At 40.0% G+C, this 27,287-nt stretch overlaps 1 protein-coding gene across 1 annotated transcript; it reads right to left on the reverse strand.

Annotated features, from left to right (window-relative positions):
• Window positions 1–504: 504 nt before the first annotated feature.
• Window positions 505–26,816, reverse strand: DPT (dermatopontin). Its single transcript, XM_021548897.2, has 4 exons — window positions 25,622–26,816; window positions 16,534–16,659; window positions 7,550–7,657; window positions 505–1,878 (listed from the first exon to the last, which is right to left on the reverse strand). Exons 1-4 carry the CDS (start codon window positions 25,918–25,920, stop codon window positions 1,812–1,814), a joined length of 600 nt encoding a protein of 199 aa, XP_021404572.1. The 5' UTR covers window positions 25,921–26,816; the 3' UTR covers window positions 505–1,811.
• Window positions 26,817–27,287: the final 471 nt, after the last annotated feature.

A 27,287-nucleotide genomic window follows, 5' to 3' on the forward strand; every position in this document is an offset into this window, starting at 1 on the left:
AGACCAGAACTGCTCTTTTCTGTGGCTCTGTTAATTTAAACTAGCTTAAGATGTGTTCAACTTAAGTACTGTCACCTCAGAGGCCTTCATAAGCCCATGGTGTGCACACAGAATGAAGAGCAACCTAAGTAGTCAAGATAAAGTTGTGTGGGAGATGGGTTTCTGTCTAGAGCAGGTATTCTCAGGGATGATCCTCCTGTGCCTAATTTTAGTGCACAGCCTTTTCCACTGATTCCCTGGCATGAGTGCCTTCTCTTCTGGTACTCTACTGTTTGGAGTTCTTTGGCTTCCTTTGCCTGTCTACCAGAGTCAGTGATCAAGCTTCTCCAGCTTCCCTAAGCTTATCAAATTCTCTTTCTCACTGTTATCTACATATCTCAGCAACTGGCTCTCACAGAATTCCCTAATCAGCTTTATGGTCTCTGAGAGTGACAGAGGGTTTGTTTGTGCGCAAATTAATAAGCTGGTGTAAGTAAATTCAATAAAGAACAAGGCTACAGCAAAGCAAAACTTATCATTCCTTTATTGGACAAGAGGGTATGCTTCTAAACATGCTAAAAATGTTTGCAATATGGAAATTTACTGGCAGACACCACTGTTTCCTATGAAGCTTTGCAGCCTTAAATTGGCACATGGAGTCATCATGGCCCTTGAGCCAGCAGCACCAAAGCCACTGCTAACTTCACTATTGAATACATCAACTAAGAAACTGAACCCTAAATTCTGGCTTGTGCAAGAGTGAAAATCCTACCTCAGATCTTTCTGAAGCAGATAATAGTCTTTCTTGCTGGACTGCAGCTGCACAAGTGCTGTGTAGTGTTGAAACATCATGAATTTATACTTTATAGGATCTGCAAACTGGAGGAACTAAGGTCACCTAAATCACTAACTTTATTTGTCTATTCTAAGCTAAGAATTTATTACCAAGGGAAGGTGGATGTTGTACAGGCACCCATAGTGGAAACCAAATCCACCTGAAATTCAGACTCCCGAAGAATGTGATATCCATATTTACTGAGAGTGAATGGCCCGACCTACTCCTGGGTTTGCCCAGAGCAGAGTTCATGGTTAGTTTTGTCATTATAGATTTTTAAGACAATATAAAAGAGACTCTCAGTAAAGCTGGCTTAGTCTTCTGTTTTTATTGGTAGATCTACTCTCATTTTTAACAGATATTGATGTCTTTCTGTTGTAAATACGTAGAATTCTCCCATATAGGCATACCTTTATTGCAGTGGAGTTATGCTGAGGGCTGTAACAGGTAATGCCAGGTGCAGCCCACCAGACACCTCCCAGTGATGTTTTCTGCACACTTCCAGCTCTGAGAAGCCGGTGGGGGGGTCACTGGATTGGTTCTAAGTATGATGTAGAAGACAGGAAAGTCTAGTGTATGCTGGAAAGTGTATAGCATGTTTTCACCTCATTCAGAGCAGCTATGGTGCTGGGAAGCCATTTCTATAGAGCTACTATGTGAAAGGAAGGTGTATGTGTTTAGAATGGCTATATGTGTGTATAAGAAAGGTAACTGCGCATATGCCATAGATTTGTGTATCATAAATATGTATGTCATAAGTAAATTTAATTGGGGGACACAATTGTTAGTGCAGCTTGAAAGAATCCTCTGCATTCACTGTTGCAAACATGTGGGTTGGCAATTTATGTATTTGCTCCAGAGGGAAAGAATTATGTCTTCAGCAGACAGCTAATAAATCTTGGTACATTTTTGTGAGCCTAATAGATCTTCTGTAATCACTAATTGCATCCCACCCTGTCTGTCCCCAAGCTTTCCAAGTGGAGTACACTCAATCTTTTTAAACATTTTGAAATGGACAGTCATAGTCTGTCATCCTGCAGACAATAAATTTCCATTGACGATCCCTGCATGAAAGAGAGAAAAGAGAGAGTGGTGTTAGTGAGCCAGAACATGCTATACAAATAAGAGTAACTTTATACCAGGTACTATGGCAACAAAAACATCTGTCTGCCATTAACTGACTTTCATCTGAGTGCTCTGTGTTCTCAAGAGCTAAAAGAACATTAAATATGTGCAGTAGCTACAATTCCCTCACACTTCTTTACAAGATAAGAAAATCAGCTCTCTGAATAAGTAGGTCTCTGAAGACAATGAACCCTGATAGTGATCAGTCCTGAATTGACTTTTAATTGGTGACCAAGAGGAAAAGGATAATTCTGTCAAAAGTTATTGTCATGTCATATATTGTTCAGTAATGTGTAAAAAGTGAAAAGTAGCTTGTGATTTGCAAGCTGTGTCTATGAGGGGCATTATCCATACAGCAAATTTCACTTTCTTTTTTTTTTTTCTTTTTTTTTTTTTTTTTTATGTCTTTCAATACTAGGTCTTACAGTTAGTGTCCTTTAATTAAGACCTGAAATAATCAGTAGTGAGAGAAATTAAATTAATTTATCATCTTCGGTCAAGTCACATGTGAAGAAGAGTAACATTTATGAATGTAAGGAGAGTTTATGCTCTTCTCAGTTTGTGATTGGTATTCTCTCTCAAGAGAGTGTTAGGAAACCTAAGAATTGTTAGTAGGAAGCCTGATTGGAGCAGTGAGATTCAACAGTGGAGGCCAGTGACTTAGTGTTCAATAGCCACAACAGGCAACAGATTTAATCTCCTCCTTAGCTTATTGTGCATTAAATTTTCCTTTGACAAATAGGCATGAGATCATAGGATCAAATACTGTCCTGTTGTGAAGGGAATGTTGAATTTAGGCTGCTTGATACTGGCTAACTTGAATTTAGATCCAAACTACAGTCCTTGAAGATGGCAGTGTCATTTATAATGATAATGGCTAGTCCTCCAAGAGGTTTATGAAAGCTTGAATTCTGCTAATAGTGATGTCCTAAAGTTGAGGCATGGGATGGGTAATGCTGGTAATGGGTGATTTAATAGGAGCTTGCATTTAAAGACTCCTGCACCAAAATTGTGCCAAACTGCTGCCTCTTGGGAATGTGCTGAGACACCTGAGCCCGGATTATTGGTATTAACTGTGCTTATATGGTGTCAATGTCTGGGTGACTCTCTCCTGGAATAAGACTAATTTGACTCTTAAGCCCTGTAGGTATATATTTTGTACCTACCCTGTAGGTATAAAATGTCTCATTGCAGCTTTTGTTAACTGAGGTTTTTTAATTGGATATTTACTGCGCTGCTAAGCTACAAGTTTATCCTGAGTGTCATTTGGAACTGGGTCTGTGTCATGCTCATCAGCAATGATGGTTTTCTTTCGAACTTTCCTAGATGTTTTAAATTGTAATTTCCTTGTAAAACTGTAACCAAAGGTTAATGAAATGCAAGATTCATATTTAGGTTTATTTTAAGAATTCCTTATTTGGTCTATGTGCATGCTCTTCAAAGACAGTTATTACTCTTTTGGTCACTAAGTTACCAAGAGAGATAAAAAATAAAGAGGACTCCTTTGTGGAAAACAGGATTCTATCGGTCAAAGTTAAGGTCTGTTAAGACAGCACCCATTGTCAGAGAGATTTTTTAGCTCAAAATCTTAGGTCAAGTAGTTTTTCTAAAATAGGACATTGTGAAATTAAAAGCCAAGCTCTTTAAAAGAAATGTATTTTGGTCACATGAATTAATAACATGCTTTAAGATGCTGAAACAGAAATATTTCTGAAGCTATCGCTTCAGCTTGGACTTGTAGACACTAGCATATGTGTACATGGTTGATGCATTTATGGCATATTACCTTTCTTCCCCTGTTGTGTTTGAACTTAAGCATATATGTCCAGCTTCTGAGGATGCACTGTTGCTGCTGTGTGCTTAATTCAGTAGTTATCAGTATTTTTCAATTTGTAGATCTTATGAGATTATCAATCTCTTACAAATTTACCAGTGGGGATTCAGATGCCATCAGGTATTGCCTTATGAGGCATACACTAGAATATATCTGAACTTGCCTTTGCAGATCTTTAACACCATTTTGTAGGTGTCATCCCCTCCCAGTGGCTAAATTAATGCATTTTCTTTGGTTTTGGGAATCAATATTGAACTGTTTCTTTTGCTTTCCAACTGTCATGTGCTGTCAGATTTGAATTTTTGATGTATAGAGAAATTTCTTTTATCTCCAAATATTGTTGAATAATGTGTTTCTAATTCAGTTTAAAAAATCTGTGAATTCCTATTCATATTGAGTTTGACAAAATCCTCTTTCATCAGGCATATGAAACATATTATGGACCTTAAATACCGTATAATTTAGCTCAGCTGAGCTTGGTGGATCTCCAGCTTGTCTGGGTATTTCAAACATACTTTACTGTTGGGGTATCTGGCTGTCGATTTATTTTTCAGTGATGATATCTGAGTAGTTAAGAAATAACTGGTTATCCAGATGACCCAAATAAATGGAGCAGAGAAAAGTTTTGTAAAAGAAACCATCTTATGACAGTCTGCATGCGCTATTTTTATACTACACAGCAAAGGACAAGCTGTGTCTCTTACCAAGAGCACCTGGTAATTCCCACCTCCCTGTCCAAGGTCCTTGCTGCAGATTGGGTTGTAAGTGTCCCAGGGGTGCTCTCTGGACTCGAGACTGATCAAACCAGATCACAGTCACCTAACAGTGCTCCACCAGAAAGCCATACCATCATCACTTTGCATGTTTCAGAGCTCAGGCTGAAGGTATTATGTTTGGTTTGTGGGTTTAATTTTGGAAGCTCTTTTGCCAAGGGTTTGCAATGTGCATGTTTATGGGGGCAGTTTCAGTTGTTTACAGCCTGCTTCAGATAGCCCATGTCCCTCTCTGAAATTTGACTGTATCAGTCTGTCTAACAAAAGATACTGCCCTTGCCTGCAAATGTTCCCTTTTTTATGTCCTTAGGTCATCCTGTCTGCATCAGTGTTATCACCACACTCCTGAATGGGCTCCCAGAGCTACTTCTGGCTTTTTCTAATTCTTTCCAGCTGCTTTTGTCTTGCTTTATAGACAGTTGTTTTCTCCTTTTGATCTATTTAAAATGAGACTGGAAAATGTAAATAGTAACCATTTCCAAAGTCTGTTCTCCCTAAAACAAGCAGTTAAAACCTTTGATGATCAACAATAACTCTTTCATTCATTCCTGATACACAGGCATGGAAACTCATAGTGATTACAGAAGTGTTGCTGAGGATAGCATCATTCTAAATTTCTATGTCCTTTGCCACAAGCATCACATGCTGTCTCAAATATCCTTGTATCAACAGTGGCCTCACTGATGCAATGTCTTAGGAAGTAGGAAGGGAAGATATGATTTTTGCAAGTTTATTGAAGAAGTCTAAAAATACCTACCTGTTTGAAGTGGGAAAGCTTAAACTGAAATACCTTCAGGGGCTTTTTCTTGCCTCTTGTTAGCTCAAGAACATTGTCCATATGAACTAAATAGTAGGGACACAAGTTTAGTGTGCTTGAAAATTAAGAGGAATTAAAAAATGTTCACAAAACCAAGTGGAAATGTGCATGCTCCAGGCAGACTGAGACTCAGAAGACATTTTCCTGCTCCTATTCTGCTTCATGGGCTGCAAATAATCATTAAGGATGACAAATTTGTTAACTTTTGTGATTCATCCTGCTCAGGAGGAGTGTTACAGCTTGAATCTGAATTCTGAACTGGTGTAACAAGATTATTTTTTCATTTCATTCTCTTGGCAACACAAATTGTTTCTGGTTGTTCTGGAAGCTGAGGACCAGAAAGTTCATTGGTGCAGAAAAGTTTTCTAGTTTTCAATTCAAAAAAATTCTCCGTAGTTTCAACCTGCTACTATTGCAGGAGTTGACTGCCACCAGAGCAGAGATAAGACAAAGGTGTGTTGGTGGCTTCTTCCTCTTACAGGCACTGTAGTCTTGTGAGGACCTGTATTCCCTATGTACATTCCCATGATTCTGCCTCTGCTCCTGAGCAGTTCCCCCACTGGCACCCTGTTCTGAAGGTTTTCTTCAGCAGCCAGAGACAGAAATCTGTTCAGAGGCATAGGCTACCTTGGCTGCTTTGTTTTCCAGGCTTGTCCTTATGATTCCAGACTTTACCCTGATCAGCTTGCAATGGAGTCTGGAATCCAGCTGCAGGGGAATGCACTGTCTGCATTATTTCCCCTACTCTCTGCCACAGCCATGAGGAACAAGGCTTAAGCACTGGGAAATGTTTAAGATGAAAAGCCCGGAATGGGGCTGTCCCTTATGACTTGTAATTTCTTTATCTAAAGAGATAAAGAGATACCCTTGAGTAGAGTATCTATGAAAGTTATTCTTCCACTTGTAATAACAATTTACAGACATGGCTTCCATTTGGTAATAAACAGGATAATGTATTTTAGCTGGGAATTAGAGTTATGGACCTGCAGCAGTCTTACAATGTGTTGTCACTTCTGGAAAAGTTTCTTTATTTTAGGTGACCTTTTGGTTGAGGGATCACTATGGTGAACTTTGTCAAGCTGAGAGTGTTACAATGACAAAAGCACTTTGGCTGCTTTGAATATTATTAGAGACACCTTGAAATATTGATGTCTTTAAGCTCCCACTTCTCTCTTCACTCCCCTTTCTTGTGTAGCCCGTGTTGGCAGAGCAGTGCAGCATACTTTGCCTTGCTATCTGTGTTTTGCTTGATAACAAATGCTTTAATATACTGGACTGAGGTGCCTAATAAAAGACACCAGCAAAGAAATAGCTCATGATTTATGTATTAGAGAGCAGCTTAAAAGAATCAAGATCCCTCTTCCACAATCAGGTTTCACTGGCTACTCACACTCTTCTTAACCCTGTTCTACTAGGATCTCTGTAGCCCTAGTCAGATAACAGTGTGGGATTTATGTTAAACCCAAAGTTTAAAACTTTGCAGTTATGCATAGTAGAAAGGGAGAAACATTCCTGTTTAAATGAATGGAAGAATTGTGAATCCATTTGCATGACTACAACTTCAGTAGCCATAGGGCCTCTCCCAAGAGGACTAGCAAATGCCAAGAAATGACCAGAACTGATGAAGAAAATGTAGTTAACTCATTTTCTGGAAAGGGATCAAGGTGCTTGGCACTGCCTGGATTCCTGAAGTAGCTTGAATCTGTTAGAATTGTGCTGAAATAGATTGGGCAGCTTAAAGCATTCACATCGTAGTTTGTATGGTCTTAACTTTGCATGCTGGGAGATTTCCTGATTCTCTGCAAAGAAAAGTGGACCAAATTAGGTCACTCATTCCCTGAAGGCACAGGGTGTTTTTACTGAGCTCAATGAAATATGCTCCAACTAGAAGTAGGTGAGAAAGTGTACAGAAGATTTGTTGCATTTGATGAAGGTCAGATTCAGCCCAGCCTACCACTGCTGTATTTTTCACTGCTCAGATGGAAATGTAAAATGATCGCCATTAGCATGCCTTGCTCCTGATACACCACTCTGGACAATGAATCATATGTACTGTGAACTTTGGTCCTCAGAATTACTAGCATGATGCTGAGTACCAGAGCAGATGGTGTGTAGCCATGCACTGTTGGAGGAAATATGAAATACAGAATTTTTAAAATTTCTAATGAAACAGATGAAAATCAAACCTGTGCACAGCAGAGAAAGTTGTGGTTGCCCCACGGATGTAATAGTCATAAGTGTACATCATCATGTCCATATCTTCTCCATAGTGTCCTGGATATTCTGTTGTTAACCTTTACATTAAGGAAAAAGAAGATTATATAATTCACCATCTTATAGAAGAGTCCAGCTGAATGACTACAACTCAATTAGTAAATTACTCCTGCCTCTTCAGAAGTTCTTTTTTCTTAACAGCCCTACAAGATACAGTCTCATAAGACTACCTTTCTCCCCTTTGCAACTAATTCAGGTAGCCATTTGAATAAAATTCAGCAACTTTAGAATAGTTAAGAGCAAACTGCAGTATTGGAATGTTTGTATATACATCTGTAGCTCTGGGACAAAAGCAATATGAACAAGAAGATAAAACTTGTCTGCTACTCATATCTTTATTGCAGGGATTTGCTCCAGTAAATTTTCCTGTTGTGAATCTCTTAGGTTTGGAGCTGTAGAATGCAGTAGATGTTGTCAAGTCAAACTATTCTAAGCATTTATCCAGTTGTATTAAGTGAATGTAACAATTAATCCATTCTTCTTTATTGTTTCCTCTTTCTCTCTGATTTATAATGTAAAAATATGGGCTTGGACAGTATATGTGCAGTGTATTTTATCTGAGAACCACAAAGTGCTTCTTCAATTAACCAAATTATGATTGCTGTTTCCCTGAGAAATAGGCAAGTAATACTGTAAAACATTTTACAGATAATGAGCAGACTCAGAAGGGGTTGGAAGCTTGACCAGTACTTTCCATCAATATTATATCTGAAACCTGAATGGAAACCCGGCACTCCTTGTATTACGCTATTTTACATGGGAGTTGCTACTGAAGTTATCAGCTTCACTCCGAAACAGCAAAGAGAAGCATCAGGTCCCCTGTAAGGGAGATGCTGAACCTGTGGAAATAAACAGCCCAACTCCTGTGGAGACTAACAGGGTTAAGACACATTTACAGAAATCCTGGCAACCTTTTCCTGACTTAATCTAGTCCAGCAGCAGTACTTGAATCATGCTTGAAGGTGATTGAAGCACATTCCAGCCAGCACTTGTGCATGTTTACATTTTGTTAAATCAGTAGAGTTTGAGCACAGGCTTAAATATTTTACTCACTAGGAATATAGTTTTTGGAATGGGTTTTAGTTTTTATGAGGTGCTTTGGGTGCTTTTGGAGTCCAAACCTGTAACTGTTAGAGAACTCAGAAGTGGAAAGTTTACCTGAAAACTGAGGTACTCTGGACTATTAGGTTGCCTTCCAGGTTATATTCAGCTTTTGAATGTGAAGGACTATTCAGTTAGAACATCATTCCCAACAAATAATTTTTCCTTGACAAATGAAAAATGTGTCTGCATATGAAACTCAAGCATGACCTTATAATAGTCTCAAGTCTAATCAGTCAACTTATTTCAATACATCTTCTTCTCATGCTTCCTTTCCTTTGGCCATGAAAATCATCAGATAGATTCTGATTTATAGTACAAGGACACCCATCCCGGAGTGTGTTTGGGATGCAGAAAGCCAGGCCTGGTCACAGTGTCTGTTCTCTGAGCTCTGACCAAGGACACATGGATGTGCAAAGCCCATGTGGTGCTCTGCCATTGGTAAGAAATAACAGCAGTATTTCACAGGTCATGCAGACAGATGCTGCAGACTAGGAGAAAGAGAAGAAACCATGAATGCTGCCCACTTAGCCAGAGGAGAGTCTCCATATCTAGTTTACTAATTTGATGCCTGTGTCTGATAGTTCATCTTCAGAAAATCCAGGGTCATAGAGGGTTTTTAAAATGAAGACCAGCTATGGACTGGCATTTTTCTACTCTCCCATCAGCTCCAGGTTTTGACACTTTGCTTAGCTATTGTTATGAGAAACTACTAAGACGTGTGTTTCTGTATGTTCTACCAAATGTGTTTCAGAACATCTGTTTGGCATTCAGCAAGGAAAATGTTCTATTAACTTGACCAACAGTATGTGCTGGGCAGATGAGACTGAGCACAACACAAGGTTAAAAAGCTGTTTTTTTCTCTACTCAGAAACAGAACTGAGAGTCAGTTCTTCGAACTTCTTTCATGGGCCTCTCAGCTGAAAAGTAAATCTGATTACAAACTTCTGAATTGCTATGGTCTCACAGACCATTAGCAGAGGCAGGCAGTGTTATTCTGAAGTGCAGTGGGAGTCTTCATTTAGCTTCCCTCTCTTTTCTTTCTGACTGCTGTCATCTTCCCCTCTCTCTGTATTAACTTCTCCACATTACCATGCAGCATCTTAAGGCTCCTCCACTAAGAAATGTTCAAAAAGCAAATCTATGCAATTGACAAAATTTAATTATTTGGGACTTGAGCTGCTCTGAAGTGTGTCTTGTTTCATTGGCAGATGCCTACTGGTTCCTTTTGTTCTGGAGAGAAAATTAGAAATAGTGCTATGACAGCGGTGTTCAAGTTCACATGAGTCTGTGTGGTCTGTCTAATTAATTTCTCTTTGATGATTGCTGTACTTATTTCTGAAATTGTTCCCCATAGCCACTGCATTTCAAAGTTGTCTGGGTTGCACTGTGTCCTTTAGAAGGAAATGCAATTGATCATCCATGTAGCAGGGCTCTGTGGTGTGTCCCATTCCTTTTCTACTATCTCCATTTTTTTAATCCTGAGGGTAATTCACACAAAATGTGTCTGCCCTAGAGATGCCCTAGTGTTTACTCAGGGGCAGGTGACAGGGGACCTTAGGAAAGAGGCTGGCAAAGAAGATGTGTGTTATAGAAACTCTGGGCTCTAGGCACTGAGTAATTTGGTGCCAAACAAGCACTGAGGGGCAGGGAGCATTTAGTGGAATTGTTTGTTAAACCCAGATACACACACAGGTGTTAAGTTTGGGGAAGGACTTGTAGGGGAGAAAAGAGTAATGTGAGACCTTTAACAAGTGGTAGTCTTTTCAGACTGTATGGTCTGTTTGCAAGAAAATACAGAAAACAGAAACTCTGGTTCAGCTTTTCAAATCTACTTCTGGATAGCACTGGGTGTATGATGTTTGGGCAAAAGAGACTTGAAGCACCAGTGGCATTGTAGAGAGAGGAGAAAGAAGGTAATTCTGTGTTAAGGACTGGGAATGGAAATCTTGTGATAAAGGGTGTAAGTAGTTTGGCCTGTGTGTGAGACAGTGGGAAAAGCTGACAGAAAAGTCTATTTTCATAATGGCATTTTTAACTAGAATGGGGTTGATGTGGAATGGTTTATCTTTTCAGATGTTTCCTTTGCTCCAACCATCCGCACGTTTTTCTAATTCACTATAATCCTATAAATCTTGCTGAGGGTAGGATATGTATTGAAGAAAAAGGGCATTAAATCTTTACCAGAGTTGCTGTTGTTTTTATTTTAATCTGAAAACAGCTGTGTTGCTTATTTTCCAATGTAAAGAATTGCTATGATACAGATTAATAGAAAACACAGAATTACTCATTTAGCACTGAGAAGAAGGTTTTGTACTAATCTACAGTGATCCATGGCACTCTTTTAACAATTGGCTTCAGAAATAGTTATCTTAAGTCCATTATTTACCAATTAGAAGATCAAGTCACATTGATGGCCTTAATATTTACAGCTTGCTGATTAAAGAAATAAATGAGAACTGTGGGTATGCCTTGCTTTCAGCTAGCAAGCAGACAAATGAAATAAGTCTCTTAAAATATGAAAGATAGTGGTAGAATAGTTTCTGGCTCCAATGTGGAATATACTTATTCCCTGATCATAAGTACATGGTTTTGGAATATCTTACGCTGTTCACTTCTTGTGCAATTACAGTGCTAACAAGATGAATGGCTTCTTTTTAACCTTCCTTTCCCTCTTTGTGGCTGAACTGTTCTTCTAACAATGCCACAGCAAAAAGAAAGAGCTGTTCCATTTCAAGAGGAAGACAAAAGCTTTGACATTAACTTTCTGACATTTGAGGGCAAGGAGTATCCCCTGACACTCCTGACTTCATAGCCTTACTTTCAGATGTTGTTTACAAGTGCTTCAAGAGTATGTCTTTCCTGAAGGAGATTTTTTTTTCAAGAACCAAAAGCCTGCAAGTTACATTCAATGAACATGGGAATTGTATGCCTCTTTCAACTCTTCCTCCAGCTGGAAGACAGGTGTCATCTACTTTTAGAAGCATCCTGTGCTGAAAAGCCAAAGAAGGTCTTAGTAAACTGTCTACAGAAATTCCAGCAACTGCTCTGAGTACAGATCCCAGGTTGCCAAGCTCCCAGGAACTAGGGATGTCCTGGAGCTCCTGTAGAGATGAGAAGTTCTCTTGTGTGGCCATGTCATGTGTTTTGGGACTGAGCTCAGGCTTCAGGCTCTGAGCCCAGAGATTCACACAGACACATTACTGATGTGTTCCCACTGTGTTGCACTGAAAGCCACAAGCCCTCCCAGGGCTGAGGATCTATGAAGCTGGAGGCCAGCACAGTGGCAACACCATTCTTCCAAACCTGCACGAGCTCATGCAATGCAGGTACAAGCAACAGCAGAGAGCTCAAGGCAATTTGTGCCTGTTCCTTAAGAAAGATGTCCAAAATAACTTGGGCATATTTACAATGTCAGATCAAATGTGTTTCTCCTAAAATGTCTCTGGAAGATGGTCCTGCAGACTGAACTGCAAAGTTGTATTTGATGGGTAATATTAAAATAAAAATTTAAAAATTAACCTCCCCCAACAGTTAAATACCTTCTCAAAAATGGAAAAAGAGGGGAGGAGAATTGGATTGTCCAGAACTGTGTGTTTCCATGACATCTACTCTGAGTTCACGTCTTGGATTTGTACCTCTGCTACTGGTTATCTCTGAGAAACCTGCAGAGGATCACATCATTTTCAATATGTCTTGTGTGGCAGGTTGAGTCAGAAAAACAAATAAGTACTTTAAACCCCATAACTCTTGGAAAATTTAATTGTTGCCTGAACAGTGTCACCATGACAGAGAGCAGCCAGACCTTCTGGCATTTAAACTGCTCGTTGTTTTAAAAGGGAAAGTCATAAACAGTCTGCAGGCTCGGGGCTGCTCTGTGACATGTGTTCGCTTTGTAGAGTATGAAGTCAAGCTTTCATTTCCTGGAAAAAGAAAAATCAGAGCTCTAATGGGAGCCTTAGTGACACTGTCCCTGCATCTGTGATAGATTTGCTTCCTTTATGGTGCAAATCAGCACACAGTTTATTTTACTGTGGTAGCATTCCCTAGCCAGGTAAAGAAAAGAGAGCTTTTCTGCCTCCTGTAAGGAACGTTAATTATTTTCAGTATGTTAAAAATGTGCTGAATCCCTGACAAATCTTGGCATGATGAAGAAGGAAACTAAGTACTTTAAAAAAAAAAAATCAACAAAGCAAGTGCAAAACCATGAGACTGGAAAAGATTAGTAAATTTATTTTCAATATGAGCTTACTGCAGAGGAAAACCGGGAATTAATGGCAAGAGGATGAGCTGTGAAACAGAACTGGAGGGTTCAAGGAGTGAGGATATAAATGCTAACAAATAAACTCCTTCTGCATGTATTTGACTTCATTCATTTTATTAAGCAAAATGAAAGCAAAGTGTTGGTGTCAGTCAACATGATGGTGTTGTAAATTAGTATTCCAACAAATACTAGCGGTTTTCAAAAAACACAGGGATATTCCAGGTGTAAAAACCAGGGCAAATTCTTAACAAATAAGTTGTATGGCTCATGCACATAAAAAAACCCTCTCTTTATTCATTGTAGGAGGAATATCACTTCAGGAGGAATGCAGTCCTGAAGTAGAAGAGACAAGAGAAACCATACATAAGGATCAGCTGGTTTACTGCTTTTATATGTACTGGAGGGGGCTGTATGGAAACAACTGGAAGAGGAAGAAATCAATTACTCAAGGTGAGAGCTAATTTGAAACAGAGTTTTGTCACACCTCAAGATTGTCTGTTTTCTTAAAAATGCATTTCTACCCACATCTGATTTCATACTTAAGGATACATTGCATGTTAAAAATCAAGGCTGCTGAGAAATTCTGCAGTGTGGATTTTCTTTGAATATGGATTTTCCTGTGTAACATATGATCCACAAAGTACCACCATCATTGCACACTTTCCTGGTATTACTTTCCCACATTCATATACTAATAGAAGTTTTGCATGAAAATAAGCTTCTCCAACCAAAAAGTAGGAGTCAGCAGCATGTTGATTGCCAATTATCCACAATTACTTTATTTACAATGAGTTCTTGGAACAGAACAAATACTACTATAGTTTTGGGCAGAAACTGCAATAAATAAGATACACTATACACACACATTTTTGTTGTGTCTCACATGCATATACAATATGAGATCTTACTCATGGTAGCCCAGAACTACTTTGTAGTTTGTTTGGAAAACATATTCTTTCTGTCAAGTGCATGTTAACCAGGGCAAGATACAGACCAGAAGCATGATGTGTGAACAAGTTCTCATGGCAGCAGCTTGGAAATGCCAATGGAAGTTATGTTGTGAGTGAGATCCCCTGAGCTTAGGGGATGGGAAGTTTGGTTTCTGTACATTGAAATTTAGCAATTCAGACAAGTCACATCTGTGACTTCACGAGTAAAAGTGAGTCCAAAGCATGGGGTTTACTCTACCCCAGAGAAGTTCATGCTGGTTATATGTTACCATAACAACCAGCACTCACCCAGAGTACTGCTACACTGTCTAGGCAGGGAAAGAGAGTAAACCAGAAAACAAACCATTCCTAGCACAGGATAGAAAAGTAATCTGCTTTTATGGAGGAGAGACTTTCTGCATGGTGTGGGTCCTCCAGTAAAAGAGTCTTCCTATGTGGGATCCCAGGATAACTCTGATGGAAAACAACTTCAAAAAGCCTCTGCAAAAGCCCTCTGCTCCAAATAGGGTCAACAACAAGGTCAGACCAGGCTTCTTAGCTATTATTTGGTTCAGTCATGAAAGTCTCCAAGGAGCCTCAATGGGCAATCTGTCCTCTGCTTCTTCATAGAAGAAGCAGTTTTCTTTACATCCCACTGAACTGGCCCTCAAGCATGCCAGCTGCACCCCCCAGTACATGCAAACTTGGCCAGCATGTGCTCTGTTGCCTCCTCAAGGTCATTGCTAGAAATATTCAGCAGGACAGGCACCCAGGCAGGTTATCACCCTTTAACCACTGCCCTCTGAGCCTGTTAAACCATTATATTTTATTATCTAGTTGTCTGTCCATCCAGACCCTAATATCTTAATTTGGGTAACTGTATGTGGAAAGAGTTTATATACATACACCTAGCTAACTCTAAAGGCAGAATGTTTTTTTAATGAACCCATAATCACAAACTGTGCACAAGCGAGGTGACACAGCTTCCTACCAGTTTTACAGCTTTTCCCTCCCAGAAGAATGCAAGCACATGGGATTTCTACCCATGCTTAGAGGGAAAAATGTTTCACCTGTTTTTGAAATGCTGCCTTTTCTGCATGGAACTGCAGGTGAACTACATAAGGATCTCTTTCCCACCACAAAAATTGAGCATTGTCACTGCTGGAAATAGAAGGACAGTATAGGATTCTGTATGCAGCTGAGATGAAAACTAAGGCTCCAGTAACCCCAAACATTTACATTAGGATTTGCCTTACTCTACTCTGAATGCCAGCTTGCAAAGCAGAGACAAAGCTCTCACAACCATATCTGAGGGAAGCAGATTTGTCAACGATAACAAAAAAAAAAAAAAAAAAATCAGAGATTTCTGTTGTGTCTCTGAAAATGTGTGCAATATTAGAGGAGTACAAGAGATGGGAAGAACTGCTTAAAAGTCTGAGTGAGTTTCCCTCAGAGGGAAGAGCCTGGGTAGTTATGTAAAGAAACCCCCAGGTAGGGAACATCCATAGGCAATGTTTGCTGGAAAGGAGGCAGAGGAACATTCAAAAGAATGTTCAAAGACTTTGTTACAGAGTTCCTAGAGGCATTAAAAATAATGATAATAAAAATATTTATTTTCCTCCTGGCTGCAAGGAGACTGAAGGATGAAAAGCAAAGCAGTGCTGTTGTGTTTGGCCAGTAGCCAGCCAGCTAAGTAAGACCAACAAGCACAGAAACAGTTTTTATGCATCTCAGTGGGAAACCTTCTTCAAGGCTGAGGTCTGGAAAAAAAGGTTCAAGCACAGGTTTACTTTTTTTCTCCCTCTACTTCCTTTTTTTTTTTTTTTCTTAAATGTAGGCAGGTTATTCTTTGTATCACTGAAAATAGCTAAATTTAAGCTGAATGTAACCCTGGAGCATAAAATTATGACTTCTCTTGAACAGAATGGACAGGAGAAATACAAGCTGCCTCTACACAATCTTCTCCTGTCTTTGGTTTTAATTTAGAGAAACCACAGCTGTGGTGTGTTCTCGAGAAACTGGGAAGCTTGGGATGCACAGTTCATTTTTTCACAGTCTCCATTAAGTTGCCAGCACTGGTTGTGATACTCTGCTAAAATGAGACCATATTTTCATTTTGGGTTTATGATCAGTAGCTCATTTTGCCTTTGATCATTAAACAGTTTTGAGAGAGAAAGCATATTCAGATGCACTACCAATATTTTTTCTGAGGTGAGTGGGAAAAATTCACACTTGTAAGTCATTGTAGTACAAATGTATAGCACAGAGATGCTCCTACTCTAGCAAATGTGCTGCATTTATAGTGGGAAAATATCGCTCCACTTTGGAGATTTCTGTCATGGTTTCCAGCACAACAAGGCTGATGCTGATCCCCAGAGCTGTTAATTCAGGGCCAGCTGTTCAGTCTAATTTAGCCCTTATTCTTTCCCTTAACCTTGGATCTTTAAGAATCCTGTAGCAGTCTGGAAATAACATGCTTAGCTCCATAAAGCACAGTTAACTCTTTTTCAGACAACGTTTCTGACAGGTCAAGCAGCCAAAGGCACTCACAGGGAATGTTGGGGGAAAGAGGATCACAGGTTTGGTGTCTGCTCAAACTCACCAGCAGGAATATGGGCACCTCCGGCTATAGCGGCAGCAGTAAAACTGCCATTCACGGTCCAGCACTGATGGAAAGTACTGACTCTGGAAACCGGCCACCAGCCCGTTGTTTGAGCAGGTTTGATACCTAATAATGAGGGGAAAGAGGAGAACACACAAGGAAAACATGGTATTAGATGCCTTGATAATTTCAAGCATTTCTCAAAACAATAATATTTTTGATACAGAGTGCAAGTTGAGGGTTTGACTTTGTGCTGAGAAGCAGTTTCCACTTGCTGTGTATAGAGCAACTATTTTCTATAAGAAAGCAGCAGTAGTAAACCATGTCTTAACATTTATGTTGTACTTAAAACTATTTAATCAGGCTAAAGTATTTAATCATTCTAGTATGCTAACCAGGAAAGAAGATTTTTCTGGTATTGGTATTTTTCAAAAGAAAAATCTGCTGCTTCATGCTTTCTGTATGCTTAGTATTGTGTGAATCACTGCCTCCAGGTAGAATAGACTGGTCTCAAAGCATGCATGCTTCTGTCTGCGCACCCTGCAACAATTACCTCAAAGTAATTCAAGTAGTAATCAGTTTGAATAGCTTTCTTCTTGGAGACTAAAGACAAGGAGTTCCTGAAAACAGACAGGTCGTCTCGGCTATCAGTGCTCATTCTCTCAAGCACCCTCCTGGCCTCACTGTTTCCCTATCGGGAAAATGATAGGATTTCTTTTTCATCCACCACTTTTCCTTTTCTTTCTTTTCATCTCATCAAGGAAAACCGGCAGCAAACTTTCTCTACCTACGATTTCAAAAAATCAATTACAATGATCTATCTGAAAGACACTTTCAGAAGTAACTGTATTTTACTTCTGAAAGTATTATAATACCAAAAATCTCCTTTAGTTTCATTCAATGACCTCATTGTTTATTTTAAAACCTGAAGTTCCCAGAAGGGAAAACACATAACCTAGCAGACTTTGGAAAGTCATTCAGTTGTGCACAGGGGTGTTAATGCATGCAAAGACAGTGTGAGGCTGAAGTATGCAAAAGCTGAAAAACTGATCAATTTTGACCAATGCAGTGATGAATTTCCCTGCCTAGTTTTCAGTGTCCACTTTTGAACCCAAGGGTCTCTTCTCTGTCTCTTCCCCTGTATTCTGTTTTTCAGACAATAGTATTTACTTTCGTTTGTGTCCCTGTATCTCCCACACTGATGGGGCCACAGTACTTGTGCTTTGTGAGACTCTTTCAAGGACCATCAGAATTCAGTCGTGATGGGGGGGGGGGGAATCTCTGAGTTGCCATGGTATCCCACCAAGCATGGCAATCTGGCATTCACTCAGAGGATTTCAGCAGGGCTTTGATAGGAAGTTTTCTGATTTTTGGCTCATAGGCCATAGGAACATATGGCTAAGACTCTGTGTAACCATATTGGATAACTGCAGATGATTGGTGTTATCCTAATGGAAGAGTGATCGATACACAGCAATATAGAGATTGGTTGTACCTGTTGCAAGATCATCATTAAACTGTGTAAAAAAGCAACAAACTTGTACCTCATCTTCCATCTCTCACCCTTCTGAGTTATCTGCATTTGTCATGCCCAAGTCCTCATGTCCTTGGGAGATTTTCTGGCTCTTTTGCATAGGTGCAATGTTGGGAGCACTTTGTTTCTCCGTTTCCTTTGCATTTCCTCCAGAAACTCAACACTGCCTTGCAACTTCCCATCCCCACTGACCAGATCAGCGTCTGATATACCTGCTCATACTTGTCTCTGTGAGAGGCTCTTCCTTCTTTTCTCTTCCTACCTGCTCACATTCAGTGTGGGAAGTTCTGCTCTCTTTCCCACTGCCTTTGTCCTACAAGAGCTTTTCTTTTCTTTACACATTATTTTCTACTAATATAGTCCAGTTGTGATGGAAAGATTCCTTTTGAAAGAGGAGTTGCTCATGGACACTTCTCTCTATAGTGAATTGAGAAACAAACCGAGCTAGCATAATAATCATATATTTACATGCACTCATATTTGGGTACCAGATTGTAGGAAGGTGTGGTTATTTTTTATTCTGATTCTATCTTCTTATTATAAGTTTGATTTAAAAAAGATTATTGGTGTTGCTTTAAAAATTAGTTTCTTAGATGGAAAGTATACCTGGGCATAAGTAATGTTTTATAATTAAATTGCGGTTTTAACGTAATTCAAAGTAAAATTTGAAATAACACATTAAATCTCATGTTCACTTCTCTCTCTTTGCTTCTGTCTCATACAAAATGTCCTGTAATCTCTTATTCAAGCTCAGTATTGGGTTTAACAAAAGAAAGATAATAGTGATGTTGAAGTTCTTTTCTTTAGCTTTGAGATAACATAAGATTTTTTGCCATAATCTTTTTAGTTTTCAAGTAAAATCCAGATACTCCTTCAAAAATTAAGATATACTCTCAGAACTTGTGAGCTCATATTAAATATTTCCTTCTCTTTTCTTTTCCTAGCTGGCCACTTTCCTACAAGCAGAAAGTAATTCTTCAAGGGAACCAAACAACCCCTCCCCACATATCTTTTCAGTCAGTTGCTCTGCATACTTTTCTAAAAACAGCACTAATATGTCAGAATTTTTTCCTTCTCTGTTGAATTCACTCCTCTTGTCACAGCAAATCCTGAAGCAAGTAGGGTGAATAAAAACTAATGATTCTGGAACTTCGATTTATAGCCAAGTCAAAACAATGTTTTGTTTTGTTTTGTTTTTTCACAAGACCCACTCTTCAGAACTTTTACTGTAAAGGGTAGTTCAGTATTCAGAGTTAATGTGACTGGGTTCTCCACACTCCTGAAATCCTGACATTGCTAAGAGGAGAGGAAAATGCCTCTTACAAGGTGAATGCAGAAGGACGTGAGAAACTGGCTGGGACTGTGTGGGACTAAACTTTGCAGTGGGTAGGTTTTCTTTTTCTAGTTGGCTCAAGTTGCAAAGTGTGAAGAGTTGCCTTTTGGATCTGGTACTGGGAGGAGGAGGTGAGCTGGCTGGTAGGGGGGGAGTGAGAAGATTGGTGGTGAAAATCAGGTGTTCTTGGATGGGAAGTTGCCCTTGCCTGGGGTACAGGTGTGAGAAATGACTGCAGTGTTCCATAGAAAGCCTTATTCTGGGAGGAGTTCTGTGTAATAACAGGGATATGGTGTCTGAGACTTTCCTGGCCTGCTGTGATTCCTGTGATTTCCTCTCAGCCAAATCTTCTTCTGAACTGGCTAACGAGTGTTGTACAGCTGAGCTCTGTCATGACAAGCAATGAAAGCATGCATCCATGTTACAGATTTAGTTCAGGTCAGAACTGCTTTTGTTCTTCACTGGTGAGATTTCACCTGTGAGACCAAACAAGAACTGATGTAAAACAAACCTACCCAAAATGCATATGTGAATTTTGGATCCGTGCATGACCTGTTTCACCCTATAGATCCTCTTAAATTGTGCCACATTATTTGTGAATATCAGTAACAACCTTGGCAGCCAAGTGTGTTCCTCATTGGTACAACAGTTGTCTGCCAAACTGAATACAAAGATTGCTTTGCAAATAGAATTGTTTTGAGCAATGGAATCAGTTTTGGTGGCACTTTGGACTTATGCCTGCTCCTTAATTTTGCTAAGCAAAGCCCCAGAGTGTTGTGTCCCACCTAATGCTGGTGCTGTGTGGCAAATCTCCCTCTGAGGTCCCCTGTTCCTCAGGTACATCAGCACCATGTTATCCTGAGGATGAGAGCCCAAAGTGGAAGCCTGTTCAATACAAATCTGTGCAGGGAAACCCAAGTGAAGCTGCTGGAAGTGGTGCTGTTAGTGAATGCATTGAATTTCTGCTGCACTGACTGGGATTATGCTCCCTGAAGCTGTCTAGAGCCATGCAGAGGCTGACACACAGCTCAGCAGGCATCAGGTCTGGCTGCATTGAGGGTGATTGGTTCCTAATAACAGGGTAACCTGACAGTGTCATTCCTTGTCCCTGTGGAGAGGAGGACCCATACTGTTCTCCTGAGTTATCTTAGTGGAGTGTCCTCCCTCTGTGTAATCAGGTTAATTGCATGGTGAGAGCTAATTCAATGGTCAGTCTGTTACAGATGAATGGGCAGACATAAGCGGCTGATGGCAAGATCAGGACACTTGCAACTCTGGCACCCAGACAGAGGGAACAACTTTTATGTGTTTGATTAGGCCATGGCAGTCTCCAAAAGCCAATTCTGCAAGGAGTCTTCCCTATCAGTTGTGGGGTGCAGAGACATGTTGTTATGACTTCCACATGCCAAAGGCAACCTCTGTAATATCTTCAGCAATATTTTCTTTCATTTATGGGGGCATTTATGACTTACTTTTTTCTCCCTGACTAAGGGACCCTTTTCACCCTGTTGATTTCTTCTTGACAGTAGCTGATGAGGCCTCTTTTTCTACAGAAACCTTCTTCTCAGATGCTCCCTCTGGACTCAGTCATTGCAGCTGTGCTAAATGGACCTGTAGCACTAGTCCTTTAACATAAACCTAGGACTCTGAAGAAAATTAGCTTGTTTGTGTAGATAGCACAAATAGGAGCACTTTCAAAGAGCAGCTGGATTATTGGGTTTGGGTAATACAGCCTCAGATCTGAAATTTGGGATTGGTCAGAGATTGGGAACAAAGTAGCTCCTACTGATATACCAAGGTGTGCTGCCAGAGCCTGAACAGGAGGATCCTTTGCTCAGTAGTCTGTCTTTGCACCCGGTTTGTGGGCAAATGAGGGAGAGAATGGAAGTGGGGAGGGAGAATCCAGATATCTGTTTTTTCCAAGTCCCATCTAAACACTTTCTCAGAAGTCTAAACAAGGAAAAGAAGCAATAAACATGGATTAAATAGCTCTTGGCTAGAAAGCTTCTCCTTTTTCCTTTACAGCTAACTGGGAGTTTATTGAAGATATGGCATGGTTTCATCTGTATCGTGTAGTGTAAACCAAACTTATTTTACTGGGGGGAAGAGTTGCTTGTCTTCGCTTGCAAGCTTTTGTTCCTTTGTTTGTGTCAATCCTGTATTTTGATATGATAGTTTTCAGGCAATAACAATAGATTTTCTTAAAACCCTTGTTCAGAGACTGATCTGTAGACACAACTGTAATATTCAACAAAGCAGTGAAGAACAGTCTCACCCTCAATCATTCAGACCTCAGGTGGTGAAATACTTAAACAAGGTCAAAATTTCTACAGCATAAATGGAGATAACATCAAATTTGTGTTCCCTGAGAAGATAGGATTCTTTGAGAAGCTGCAGCATAAAAATTAGAAGTAGAAGGACTCGAGGAATTCTGCAGCAGACAGACTGCAGAATCAGGGCATGCTCTGGAGACTTTTCCCTATTCTAGACATGAGTATTTCCAAGTTATCCAGGAACTGGTTCTTGCTCCCAATTCTCTCTCTCTCTTTTGAATATTGTCTTGGTTAGCAGATAGTTAACATTACTCTGAAGGATTAAGGTGTTGAAACAGATTTAACAAAGTCTTTGCACATGTATTTAACTTTAAAAATATTCACAGATTAACGAGGTTGAGAAGGCATTCCTGATCATTTGATTCAATCTATTGCCACAATTTCCCCTTTGAGTCTTGTAACAGTTTCAGCAGAGCACAAGTGCACATAACCTCTTCAGAAGTGTATGGACATATATGATTAACTTCAGGGATGCATTATGCAGTGAAACACCATAGTTAGATATATTCTGAAATGCCACTAGGTAATTCAAGGTAGTGGTCAGAAGTGATTGGTCTTCATGAGTCTGCTTATGAAAGAGATGGGGTGCCCCAGAGAGCAGTTTTTAGAGTACCTTTTCTCTCCACTGACCCTGGAAGGAGGCAAAGGTCCTAAACTAACCATTATTAGGCATTAGATGCTAATGTGGATCCATGTCATTGTCCTCTTTCTGTTGAATAGTTTTTTCATATGTGAAAGATTTGAAGTTTTATGGTTTGGTTGTCTAAATCTGTATAATCCCTATTGTTAGTGAGAAATAAACTTACCAGGAAGCTCTGACCATGGGTTCCTCTTGCTCCAAACTCTCCTATCCCTATGGTCCCCCCATCCATTTCTTTCATTTTGACCCAAATACTGAAGGTCAAAGAAAATAATGAGTTTGAGACTCTTTCTTCTGTCTTTTATATTCCCTCTTCATTTTATCTCTCTTAAGCTTGTCTTTGTTTATTGTCTTTCCTAAAAGAAACCTCTCTTCAGTTTGTCTGTATTGTGCAGCTGTGCAGCAGTCAGGAATTTGAAAATCATCATTTGAAATTTGAAATGCCATAAGTGTAATATGTCAAAGGTTTGGGGGGTTTTTTTTTGTGTGTTTCTGCCAGACAAGATTTTCTGACTAGTGTTCTGTTTGAGAAACCAGAATGAATTCAGAGAAGAGCTGTAGGGTACGATCAGTGCTTGCTTACAAGTGTTGGAATATAAAACATCCAAAAACTATAAGAATGGAGATGTGTTAAGCCTGAAAGCAAAAGCATGAATGACGTGTGTAGGTGAGGGAAAGGCATAGTTGCTAACTATTTTTGAGTAAAAGGGATATAAAAAAGATTCAGCAAGCTCATTCTCATTGCTCAGTGAAGGTAAGGAAAATAATAAAAATTCTCAATTGCAGCAGAGTAGCAGCCGTTGACACTGGGTGCTACAGCATACTCCTGGAAAAGCTGGCAGCCCACAGCTTGGACAAGTGATGGAGTTCACTATCCCTGGAAGTGTTTAAGGACAGACCAGATGTGGCACTCAGTTGACCTGGTGGTGTTTGGTCAGAGGCTGGACTCAATGATTTCTAGTCTTTTCTGACCTAATTGATTCTGCAAAATTTTAGCAAAAACTTGGCAGACTTGTAGTTACTGGTGGTACAAGCAGTTGAGTATCCCTGGATGTGGTGTGCAAGGTGAGACAAAATACTCTGTGAGACAGACTTGAAGAGGGAATATTTGAGTCCATCCTACAAGGATGGGAAAATGAACTAGCAAGTCCAGCAGAGTGCTGTGTCAGCTGGCATGAGAATGATGTATTGCTCACCAACAGATTGGCTTGTTGGGAGATCAGCAGGGATGAGATGAGATGAGATGAGATGAGATGAGATGAGATGAGATGAGATGAGATGAGATGAGATGAGATGAGATGAGATGAGATGAGATGAGATGAGATGAGATGATGAGATGAGATGAGATGAGATGAGATGAGATGAGATGAGATGATGAGATGAGATGAGATGAGATGAGATGAGATGATGAGATGAGATGAGATGAGATGAGATGAGATGAGATGAGATGAGATGAGATGAGATGATGGGAGGGGAGGGGAGGGGAGGGGAGGGGAGGGGAGGGGAGGGGAGGGGAGGGGAGGGGAGGGGAGGGAAGGGAAGGGAAGGGAAGGGAAGGGAAGGGAAGGGAAGGGAAGGGAAGGGAAGGGAAGGGAAGGGAAGGGAAGGGAAGGGAAGGGAAGGGAAGGGAAGGGAAGGGAAGGGAAGGGAAGGGAAGGGAAGGGAAGGGAAGGGAAGGGGGTGTAGGCAGAGAGATGTAAAGATATTGGTCTGGAAAGGTGAGCTAGTGAAGAAATACTAGAATAACTCCAAAAGCTAGTAAAGGGGGAGAAATGGAGATAAACAAAGAGGGGTTGAAAAAGAAATACACTTGGAAAAAAAAAAGGGCTTGCTATAGGAAAAAAAGTAGGCACCAAAGAGGACAAAGTGAAAAGAATTTATTAAGAGGTGAAGGAAACAAGATTCAAATACTATACTGTGGATGTAGTCATGCTAAGCATACAGAGCATGGTGACGAATAGCAGAAGAAAATGTTCTGTATAGACATACAGTATCCTGTTTGTGAGAAGTGAACTTGAGCAATTGCTGCCAGGCATTTTTAGAAAGCAAATAAGTTTATTTTGAACAAAAAAAAATGTCTAATTCAAAATTATTATGCAATAAATAGAAATTGTATCAATGTATAAAAAATGAAGAAGTCATCCAGGATTATCACAATATGTTCTTTCTGCATGTTTTGCAGCTCTTGCCCTTTTTTTCTATTCTTATTCCAAAATTAAACATAGGGTCAATAAGTTTTTCCCTTAGCAGTTGCATCAGCCATAGGCATGTGTCACATGGTAAACAAAAAGTATGAATAATTCAGAACAAAATTTTGAATCATTTGAAAAGCATAAACTTCACATTTCATTGCTAACCTATTCCCATATAACAAAATTCAAAAACTCACATTGCAATTTCTGGTACAAAACCATTTCAAGTATTTGAAAATACTCATTCCTGCATGCATTTCATTCTGTCCAAAGAATATTTCAATACAAGAATTGTCCAAAACTTTGTTTCCCTTTTCATTAAAAAAACCCAGAAAATAATTAAATACTGGGTATTCTGCCCAAATATGAAATCTATACATATTTCCAGAAATTATTGTCTTCACATAACATGATCACCTTTGCCTCCAAGGTTGATGGAAAATGTAACATTTAGCTAAGCAAACTGACGGTATTAGGGAATTAACATGAACTTCTGCTATCACCATGCAGATATATATGCCACCACCATCGCTTGTTAATGATTTTTGGCTCCTGTAATAACAGCACAATTAGAAAACAGCATCTGTTTATGCCTAAGCCAAAAAGCTTAGCAACAGAAACACAAAGCAAAGAGCCAGTGCAATACAGAGATTGTTTTTTCTAGTGATAAGAGTGTGAGGATGGAATGAGGAGTTTTGCAATTTGTTTCCCAGTTTAGTCACTGATTCAATGTGACTTTTCAAGAGGGACTTTATGCTCTCCTCACCTCTGGGTGCTTGGCTCATTTTCCTTATCATTGAAACAATAGCAACACCAAACCACTTCACAGCTGAGGTCTTGAGTGACCAAGGACATTGACACCCTCCAGCAAGAAATTGCTACAGAGAAGACAAATGTGATGCTGATCAGCTCCCATGCATTGTGATTAAAGAGCCTTAAGGCAGTGAAGCCTGCTGGTTATCATGGCATTCATATACATTTGCATTGCTCTGTGGGACCTGCATTCCACAGGGGTTATGGGGCTGTGCCCTCCAGGGATGGTTGGGGTTATCCTACCATTCGGTTCCTGCCCTGTTGATCTCTTCCCACCAGCACTCTGTCGGCTCACCGAGGCTCTGGGATGCTGGCATGCAGGCATAGTTCCACAATCTGTCAGAGCCTTCCTTCTTGCTGAAGACGCTTCTGACGGCCACGATCACCTGCCCATGTGGGCACTGAAAGTTGAAACCTTGCCGGTATACATTAACCCATTCATCATTATCTCCATAATTATAGGGACCATAGTAATAGTCACTGTACTGGCCCCATGCCACAGTCACCAGAGGCAGGAACACACAGAGAAGGAATATGTCCATCCTGAAGATGTTCCTGGCTTAGAAGTGCTCCTCTGGTTTGTTGGGCTGGCCCTTTTATATTGCTTCTAACATTTGGCCTCCAGATGTTATGTTTCCAGATCCAAGTGCAGTGTGTCATTGCTTAGCAAATCTTCTCTGAGCTACAGAGACATCCAATTACTTTTAAGGTGGAATTCTGCAAGTACAGTAAGACTGCAGTCCCTAAGCACAAGGTCTTCCCACCACTGCAAACCACCTGTGATTCTTCACCACAGATCTACTGTGCACAGGAAACTACATGTCATAGTGCAACTGCCACAGACATCCCACTTTCATCCTCAAGACAGTGCTTAAGTTTGAAAGCTACTTTATTTAAAATTAAAGCTCTATTTGAAGTTGCCATTTTCCATCATTAGTAACATGCAATCAAATGTAATCCTCTGTGTGTGGGTCACGATCCTCTTTTTCCTAAATGTGTGTACCATCATTCTGCCAGTGCCTAGAAAGAAGGGAATTGGGCAAGGTGAGGGGATTCACTGTTCCTGTTGAAAAACTCCTTTAGAAATTTTGAGTTGGTTTGGTTGGAGGGAAGGTGGAGCCCAAATGATTGAGACTCTGTCTTGGCATGGAAACAGCCCACCCTGAGAAGTAGGACATTGGTTTCCTCCAAGCAGAACTGATTTTGCTATGACTGAGTGTGAGCTCTGTGAAACTGTGGACTTGGCAGATGTTTTAATTTGAGGATAAAGTACATAAGCAAGTTACAATGAGAAAAGCTTCCTGCATGACCAGAGCCTACTGAAATCTTTGAGCGAGGGCCTTGAAGCTACCTTGATTTTATCAGGGGCTAGGGACACAAGGCTGCTTCTGAGGAACTGCTGTGTTGCAAACTCAAAACCTACTTGCCACTTGGAAAGTGTTTATATGCAACATCCTCATCAGGAGCCCACTCTTTTCAGGAAAGTCTGGAATGGTGTGCTTTACTTAACTGTGTACTTGTCCCATAGAAAACTCTGAGACTTGAGCATGTTTTAATAAGTAAGACAGTCCAAAGTCAATCTGACATAATCTACATATGCCTATGTTGCCTCTGCTGTGTTATTAAAATGTGAGACCCTTGGAACAGCTCCAGATTAATATTCTGTTTCTTTTAGTGAAATCCAAAGACTGTTTCTTGCTGCAAACTTCTTCTCAAAACTTTTTATTACCTTTCTGTCACATTTGGACCATGCACAGAAAAAAAGGAAAATAAAAGAAAAAAATGTTTATGAGGTTTTATTCTGTTGCTGGTACTGACAGAAAGACCTGTGATAATAAATGGATTTGTCCCTCTCTAGGGATCTCCAAACTCATTCTGCCTGGTCATTTTTTTGCAGGATCATAAGGTG

This window comes from Lonchura striata, chromosome 2 (genome assembly GCF_046129695.1).
Source record: "Lonchura striata isolate bLonStr1 chromosome 2, bLonStr1.mat, whole genome shotgun sequence".
NCBI classification, from domain to species: domain Eukaryota; kingdom Metazoa; phylum Chordata; class Aves; order Passeriformes; family Estrildidae; genus Lonchura; species Lonchura striata.

Coding starts and splice junctions, on each gene's coding strand:
- DPT (XM_021548897.2), bottom strand. CDS start 25,920: ATGGACATATTCCTTCTCTGTGTGTTCCTGCCTCTGGTGACTGTGGCA. Junction 16,660..25,621: donor AACAGGGCAGGAACCGAATG/GTAGGATAACCC, acceptor CCTCATTATTAG/GTATCAAACCTGCTCAAACA. Junction 1,879..7,549: donor ACTTTCTCTGCTGTGCACAG/GTTTGATTTTCA, acceptor TCTTTCATGCAG/GGATCGTCAATGGAAATTTA.